Source organism: Mytilus edulis, chromosome 2 (assembly GCF_963676685.1).
Source record: "Mytilus edulis chromosome 2, xbMytEdul2.2, whole genome shotgun sequence".
Lineage (NCBI taxonomy): Eukaryota > Metazoa > Mollusca > Bivalvia > Mytilida > Mytilidae > Mytilus > Mytilus edulis.
Genome location: NC_092345.1, coordinates 46,280,543 through 46,290,077, shown reverse-complemented (window position 1 = coordinate 46,290,077; position 9,535 = coordinate 46,280,543). Strand labels below are relative to the sequence as shown.

Sequence of the window (9,535 nt, the reverse complement as noted above, 5' to 3'; positions counted from 1 at the left end):
TTTTAAGAAAGAAGCACCAGTGTTAGACTTATTCAAATCATGATTTAGACAGCTCTCTTTTATGCATTTTCTTTCAAGTGTTAGGGATTGTTGAAATCATACCACAATATTTGATAAAACTGTTTAAACTTTTCTTGAAGTTGCTCAAATTTATAATAAAAAAACCTCATACATGTAAGTTGTATTCAACAAATCGTTTGTATGATTTATCCTTCTCTGTTGGCTTTCAGAATTTTAATTTTAATTTTGACGTTTTCGTTCAGTCATCCTTTTTGTAGGTTGTATAAATTGGGAGCGGCAGTAGTTGTCAGCCACAAAGTGCCAACATAAGTGTAATTTCCACAGATAAAGTTAAGAACTCAAGTTAACTGACCATTACAAGATTTCTAAATAATACATTTCCAGAAATGTACTATGGTCGCACAAAATTTATGAAGTGTTATTTTTTTTATACATCACTGGGTCGATATCAATTCAATGCTAGTGGACTATTAGTATCCGAAGTAATCAAGAGCTCGAAAATCTAAAATTCCCCGTTTATAAATAAAGAAACTAAGGATTCAATTTCATCATGAAAAAGTGACCGTGGACGAATTTCTTTATTTAAAGGACCTTTTTAATCATACAACTTCTATCATTTCTTTTTTATACATCCATTTCTTCCAAATATGGAAGTTTCGGTGATGCATAAAAGCGCGTGGGACGCTCGAAATTTATGTAACAATTAAGTATATTTGTAGAAATGTCAAAAAATAGTTCAACTTAAGGTTTTGATTGGTGATTGGCACATTGTATTAGCTACAAAGAGACGTGCATGAACACGTTGAAACTCGGTTAAATAGATATAAGAATTTTTGGTATGAGTGCCAATGAGACAACTCTCTTATCTAATTACAAGTCACAATTTGTAAATGTAAACCTTTATAAGTCAAATTACGGTCTTTATCACGGAGCTAGCATGGCTCAAACCGAACAGCAATATATAAAGGGCCATAAAAACGATATGTGTAAAACCTTTCCATCTGGTGAACCAACGGTCTAATCTCCATAAAAATGAGACATGAGAAACACTGATGAAATTTTTTTTTTAATACTGATCATACTGACAAACACATTTGAAAACACATTTGATGATAGATTTATAATAGTGAAAATGATAAAATGAAACTTGCAACAAAAACTGTTATTGAATATTTTTCTGACATAGCTGAAGATGTGGTTTTAGAGACTGAAATGATTCTGCTTGTTCTAGATCCATCAGCAGATCTAAAAATAAAAGAGCAAAACATTCAGATCAAATAAGTATACATTTTAAAACTATATATAGTATAAAAAGGAAAATATACTCTTTCGAATGGATAATAATTGAAGCTAATTTCGTTGTTAATTGTTTTAATTTTCAAAAATAAAGTAATTAAACATTACTAAACCTTTTTTGAAAGTATCTGTCTATCTTCCGGTTGAAGTCAATGCTTTTAAAAAGATTAGTCGAATCATAATGCAAACTTTCGAAAATAATACAGCAGAAAGAGAAATGCATACTTGGTTCTTAAAAACGTCTTTGAAACCCCATCAAGGTTTCCTATTTTCCATGTTCTGTTATCTTGACTGTGCTCTACAACAAGCCCTGGGAAAGCTGTATTTGTTTTCAATGTATCTCCAGACATCCTAGAGAAACAGAAATTTTGCATAAATGTAAATCAATTATAACGCTATATAACAAAATAGTTTTTGTGGACTACCGCGAGTGGAAGTGACATATATTTTAGTTGGAAACTTAGTTACGCGTGGAACACCTGAATAAAATGAGTATACAATGAATTTACTTACCGAAATTTACATAATTTGACGCTTCTGTATTTACAGAACATTCGATTCATATTATTCGGAACTCAGCTCCGTCATATGTTATGTAGTCGGTTTGAATTTGTGTCCAAACATATATAAAATAAAAATTGAGTCATAGTCATCTCCGCTGGAATTCCGCTTATTTCATTATTTCTTTTGGATACATTTTGAATATTTTTGCATAAAAAGCACACAGAAAAGGTTCAACCAAAATCTGATGCGAGAGAATATTAATATTCTACATAAGAAAATGTCTGTACCAAGTCAGTATGATGATAAGTTGTTATCTAATTATTTGATGTGTTTGAGGTTTTGATAATTTGCCCATTTGATTAAGAACTTGTTGTCGGAGTTCAGTATTTTTGCGATTTTCCTGTTTATATTTTCAAACAACAACAAAATATACAAACTTTGCACCAGGTAGTGGTACTCTGTATTTAATCCCGATATCATCAATGTGCTTTAATTCTCTATAACCAAGACGATTAGCAAAATTTGTCCAATCTTTATTTAGTTCCATCATTTTATCCTTTTTCTCCGAAATGTTTTCCCATTTCGCTTTATGCCATGCACGTTCTGCAACTGCAAGCATCCTTGGAAAATATCTGTCATGAAGTTGATCTTTAGTTCGGGATGTTTCTGACCATACGAGTCCCATCATACCTAATAAAAATGCAGATAAAAGGTACAATCAAAACTTAATTAACTAGCAGACTCAATAGCGCTCACGCCTCAACTTCTTTCTACGAAAATGCCGCTAACTATAAACAACCAATATAAAATATCCTATTTAAACGTTTAAATTAAGTACTGTTACAATCTGACGACTCCAAAACTTAACCTTGTTCACTGATCCATGAAATGAGGTATCTGTATACAAAGTTTAAAATATAAAGCTTTTTAGAAGTAAACTAGCAGTGTCGCCGCCAAATCACTATCCCTATGTTGAGCTTTCTCCGACAGAAGTCTCCGGCTCGACAAAACAATCACAAATAAAATAAAGAATTTAGACTTGCGCACGTACGTTCGCCAGTCATTAGGACCCCGTCTGTTTCAAACATTGACTTTTTTCTTCTTCAATTGACTCGTCAGTCTATTGTGAACCTACATAAATGTCATCCTTAGCCTTTTGACCAAATGCAGCGTCAAAAGGCTTCATTTTAATACAAGAATGACACTGTGTGTAATGCTGTATCTCATAGTACAGAAGCTCAAGTTATTCTGAGCCAGGTTTATCTGCTCGTTGAAATGCCAACAGTTTCTGAAGGACAACAATAAGTCGATACAATAATATTTAAAATCAGAAGTCAATTACTAGACGTCTAGTACCATTATGGACTTGTGGTAATTAATATGTATTGGAAACTAAATAAAAATAATTATCACCTGATTTTCGGGAATGCAGAGTTCGTTTTCCATTCTTAAACTCAGGACAATTAATCAATGCGAATTTCTTGTCCTATACATATTGTCTGGCTGAATCACCTTTCCCATTTGTCATTTTTTTTTATTCTACCTGTCTTCTCACAAGGAAACAGTTGGTTAGACGATTCTTGTAGTAAATTAAAAGTCCTAAATATTGTAAAACCTTTCTTCTCCGCATTATAATTATTTTCGATAAATTTATTTCTTCAAATGTTGGCATAGGTTAAAGACACCAATTAGATGATACAAATAAAATTGTCCATGACATATCACTTACCCATGATATTGTCCGGTTTTGCCAACTCGTAACATGTATTGCCTCCACAAATCTCAGATTCCGTCAATGGCGCTCCATTTCTTTTGACGTCAGCATTAGCATATATGTTATCTGGAATAAATCCAAACGCCTTTCTAGTATCGGTGTACCTTGTTGCCCAATAATATCCTCTCTCAGCAGGATCAGGTTCGTAAGGATGGTCGAAATATAAATGGGTTGCTAAAGCAAGTATAACCTGCAAACAGATACAAATAAACTTGTTGAAATGGAGAGCCATACTTGACATATGATGCAGGTTTTAAAGATTGATGTAGCATTTGTTTTAATAGACTCATTCATTTTTTTAATGCTGATTTGTATCAATGACAACAAACCCTTAATCTATTTGATTCAGATATGGTTGAAAGTTTTTAACTTTAGGTACACAATTCTTTGCGCCAACTCATGAATATACTCGGCGGGAACCCCTAATAGGGTTCATGCAAAAACCGTGCAGTAGACTTATTGTTTTTAAGAACAAATATTTGTATTTGTATCTTCCTGATATCTTTTCCGCATTTGCATATAAGCATATTTGTTTTCATCCTACTGGTTAAAGGTGAAGCTGCACTTTCTATTGATATATTTATATGTACTTATATATACTTACCTTGTAGCCCGCATTAGCTAATCTATAGCTACGATCACCGCCTCCTTTTTCCCAAACATTATCCCATGCACTAGTGTAAGCTTTCCTAATAATGAAAGTATTCTAATTAATTAACTAAGATTTTTCAACTTTTGAGCGACGGCACTGAAAAATTAAATAAAAATAAAAATACTCGGATTCAAGTTCAATGCAAAAACACATTTCAATGTGGTGACACACACTTAGATATACATATAGTTTAAGTTTTAAAGATACACAATTTAAGAAGGAACAATGTTTATAACAATTTTCAAACTTTGACGAACTAAAAATCTAAACATTAATTTACTTCAGAATGTGCACGAATATATAAAAATTTCAAAACTGATATAATTGAATATGTATACCTTCCATTTGGTACAAGATGAGTCAAATCAAAAGGCGTTTTCCCATGCATAAGCCCGTCTTCCCAGGCGGAGATATCCAATCCTTTTCTACTGGCTATATTTCCAACGCGTCGTGCAAAATGCTCTTTTATATCACTCACCGAGTCTATGCCTATGTTGTTCGCTATAAATTCTCTGCATTTCGGAGACTTTTCCCAAGCACCTTTTGCAGTTTCATCGCCTCCAAAACTGAAAATTTCCAAATTTTGTATCCCATCATGCATAGCTTTTACTTCTGTAATTAAGTGATCAATAAAAGTATATGTGCTTTCAATGCAAGGATTGACGGCATTGTCTACAAACCATTGAACTGACATATATTCTGAAACGTCATCAGGATCATGTAGCAGGTACTGCTCAGCCATTGAACTATTTTTTCTCATATCGTAAATTCTCTTTCTTTCCTTCATTGAAACAATGGCAGCTCTTGCATGACCAGGCATGTCAAATTCAGGAATGATTTGTATGTATCGGTCATTAGCATATCTTAATATTTCTTGATATTCAGCAACAGTATAAAACCCACTTCCAGAGTTGTTTTTATGTGGCCCAGATCCTAGTTGTGAAGCTGTGCATATTCTTTCCTTTAAATCATGACATCGATTGGATCCAACCTGAATGTATGTATATGAAATGAATAAAGAAAAAAATACCCATTATCAGGCGTGTTCTATTATTTGAAGAAGAAATTTAGAATCAGACAGTGACAACAAAAAATCGGTGCCTTCTTATTTCAACACATGGTTGTGGCAACTGAAGTATTTATTCATTCATTGCATATCATCAAGTAACGCGAAAAACACCAGTTTAAAAGTCAAAATATCCAAATTGATAGTATATTAACTATAAAAAGATACAAAATGAAAAGGATACTAATTATGTAGAAATAAATTATCATCTATTACACTACAAACACATTAAGGTATAAAGATAATTAACTCATCATAGATACCAGGACTAAATTTTGTATATACGCCAGACACGCGTTTCGTCTACAAAAGACTCATCAGTGACGCTCGAATCCAAAAAGGTTAAAAGGCCAAATAAAGTACGAAGTTGAAGATCATCGAGGACCAAAAGTCCTAAAAGTTTTGCCAAATACAGCTAAAAATTAAGGTAATCTATGCCTATGTTGATTGCTTATATTATGGTTAATCCATTTTTGATTTAACATGACTAGTATTAAATGGAATGATCAAATCCATATGGATGAAATTGTTCCAGGGTTGGCAAAGTATCACCCGCCCGGGAAAACCCAGGTGGGAAAATCCGGGTTTTCCCGGGCTGGGCAATACTCCCTGAAATGGGTAATACTGGGCAATAGTGGGCAATATGATTTTTAAGCTTATTTCAACACAAAACAGTAAAAACTTGTGGTAGTTTCATAGTATTATAGCTAAATATATACCTTTTATATAGATAACCATTGAGAGTCATTGCTAAAAGATTGAAAATTCAATTTCATTCATTTCTACACTAATTCTATATGGGCAGAAAACAAGATTTGCACATTTTAGGATACCTTATTAATTTTCTAGCATTGTTTCAATAATCCAAATTTTGCAAAAAATACATTTTAATGCAGTGTTTGAGTGAATTGTAAACTCAAATAGAAATACAATCATATTTCTAAATAAACACCCTGCAGGTACATGTCATTATAATTAACACTTATAGAAATGAAAAGGCTGATTATTATTATATAAACATATCTGTGTTCTAATCTGGATAATGACTTATTAATTAGTGATGTACATATACATTATTTACTTTGACAGTTAAAGTAATTTTTCTTACATGCAACTGTTCTAAAATTCTAAATATTAGTGTTATACATTTGAAAAAAACAATACTTTCTCAAATGTATAAACTTGTCTTATAAAACTCTTATACAAGTATTGAAACTTATTTATAAATAAAATGTGTTTATAAATATCTTAAATGTATTGCATTTGTGTTTAATCACTGAATCCTCTTTAAAATTCTGGTCAGTATTTCATATTACCCAGTATTACCCGGTAAAACCTAGTAAAAGCCGGGTTTTCCCAGTATTTCCCACTGGGCTGGGCAATACTAATAAAACCCGGGTTTTTGCCAACCCTGAATTGTTCTCAAGTCTATTCTAAAACATAATTTGACTGATCAATTTATTTCATTTGATTGACTTTTTAAACAAGAATGTTTTCATAATTATTGTATCAAAACTACTGTATAAATTTATCGTCTATTTAGGTATGTATGTATGCATATGTATGAATGCTTTTGCACAATCATGCTGTGTCTGAGGATTATAAAACTTTTGAATGGAATCTTGAAAGTCATCTCGAGGCTTTCAGTAGCTGCTATATACTATTGGTGTCGGTCATTGTTGGAAGCTGTACATTGACCTTTACTTGCTTAAATGCGCTTCATTTGGACTTTGTTGGATGTAATATTGATTTCATTGGGATGTTTTAACTTGTCGGACTTCAAAAGAGCTGCACTGAAATTCATTCAGAAACTTTGTCTGATAAAGGAAATGCAAGTCAGAAACAGCGTCACTGGTTATCGATGTTTATACTATCTTTGTGTGATTGCAGATAATCGGTAGTATCTGTTAGAAGCAACCGATGTCGAATTGGGACAATTTCAGAGATAGACAAAAGACTCACTATGGAAGCTCGAATAAAGAGATAAAAGAGATAGACTTTTAAGACTTTTTGTCATATGAAAGAATCTTACCGTAAGTTCTCTATTACAAATTCCTAAAGATATGTGACTGAAATTAAACACACAGGACGTTTCAATATGTTTGTACTCTACATTCACAATATTTATATACCAGAGTGACTACATTACCGTAGTTAATTCTTCTAAACCAGGTATCTCTAGTCTCCAACCTTCATCTTCTGATAAATGTAATTGAAATTTGTTCAGTTTGTAAACTGACATGAAGTCAAGTAAAACTTTAATCTCTTCTTTTGTGTGGAAATTCCTTCCTACGTCAAGAAACATTCCCCGGTAGTCGTACCGTGGTGCGTCACTTATGTAGATGTTGTAGACTCTGTAGGAATTCTTTGCAACTTCGACACTTAATCTCTTCAAAGTTTGCACCGCATAAAAGGCTCCTTTGGGACTATTTACTGTTATTCTTATTTCATGAAGTTCTGGTTTCACTTCAAGAAAGTATGCTTCAGTCTTTGCTAATGAAGTTGGAAATTTTGAGATATCTCTCTTTATGAATCTAATGATTTTCGACATTTGATTGGGTACGCTGATGTTGATAGCATAAAAATCTGTAATCAAACAATACAATCAATACAGAATTATGTATTTTGTATATAGATACCATTAGTTAACTTATCATAACCGCCCTATGTTTTGCATCTGTTGAAAGTCATATGAAACTTCAAATTTAAAAAATAAATTATACTTGAATGGCCAAGTTTTACTTTAAAACAATTGAACATGATTTTGATATGTCTTTTGACTGAGTAAAGTCATTTCAATTGATATTTTATAGTGTGTCATTTTATGTTGTGATGTTAAACTTTTGTTTCTGATATGATAAGGGTGAAGGTTGGTACCATATTAAAAAAAAATAAACCTGCATGTGTTTGTACCTGTCCTAAGTCAGGAATCTAATGTTCAGTAGTTGTCGTTTGTTGATGTGGTTCTTGTGTTTTCTATGTGTTATGCTTATTTAATTGGTTCAGCAGTTTTTCAATTTGTACAAATTAAATATTTTTGACCTGGAATCTTTTAAAAAGGAATAAAAGTTGACACAAGTAATAAGAAAGAGTCTCCTGTCAACCAGTAAATCCATGCATTTGGTTGTGCTGGATACAAAACTACGTTGCCACGTCCTGTCAAAATAGGGATGTTAAATCTGATACCTCATGCAAGAAGGATGCATTGCGCTCACTGTATGTTAAAGAACTATTCAAACAACTCTGTAATGTGTAATGTGAATGTAGGTTTCCTAATTCCAATCAAAATGTCTGCCCCCTATCAATTCATATATGTCCTATGATTCATCACGATCTATTAACTTTACCAAAACTAGCTATCGACTTAATGTTACATTGTTCCCGTCCTGAATATGCATGCAATATTTGAAGCAAAGACAATCAACATCATGACCTAGTGAAAACATAAACTCTAATTCATCTTTTACTTCCATTGAAGTATATAGTAACTGAGATCACCCTGGGTATTTGTTGAGGTTCGTCAGTCTCCCGTTTCCGATGACGTATTTTGTGTACTGATGTTTGTCTTTTTTTGTCGTTTTTCGCTTTTTATCAGAGCATTGTCAGTTTATTTCGACTTATGAGTTTGAATATCCCTTTGGTATCGTTGGTCTCTCCTTTAAGGACATAAAACAGAAACCCTATAGTTTACTGTTCAGATCGATGAGTGGCCAAAATTATTTTAGTTGAGTAAGAATTAAAATAGTCAACGGCTGCATTAAAACACGTTCCAAAACCGAATAAAGAATAATTCTCTTATCAAGATAAGCTACATATAAATTAATAAATTCTTACCTGAAACTAACACTACTTCTTTTGGAAAATCCGAACTTTCTAATACAACCCAACCGTCTAATGCACTGATCTGAACTGATTTTTTCGTATCTACGGTCATATATTGTGGTGTTGGAATAACGTATGTGCCTTCTTTAACAACTTCACTAGCATTGCCAAGATTTGCTACTTCACTATTCATGACATAACGCATGAGAGGAAGGAAAGGATCGTATCTATCACTTGGATATCGCTTCCACTTATTTTTAGTATCGTACGGTCCTATAAAGGATAGGTCTTCACCATATGTAGAATGTATTGTCTTGGCCTGAGTGCCATGACTCCATACATACCAGTTCGGCATATTATCTGTAACGGCCACTGACCAATACTTAGCATGGAACTCACA

The 9,535-nt window shown here is 32.8% G+C and overlaps 1 protein-coding gene across 1 annotated transcript; it reads right to left on the bottom strand.

The window, feature by feature from the left end:
* Nucleotides 1-9,535, bottom strand: LOC139512289 (beta-hexosaminidase-like). Its single transcript, XM_071299793.1, has 8 exons — nt 9,148-9,535; nt 7,463-7,899; nt 4,586-5,238; nt 4,200-4,284; nt 3,551-3,785; nt 2,259-2,511; nt 1,543-1,668; nt 1-1,266 (listed from the first exon to the last, which is right to left on the bottom strand). Exons 1-8 carry the CDS (start codon nt 9,488-9,490, stop codon nt 1,140-1,142), a joined length of 2,259 nt encoding a protein of 752 aa, XP_071155894.1. The 5' UTR covers nt 9,491-9,535; the 3' UTR covers nt 1-1,139.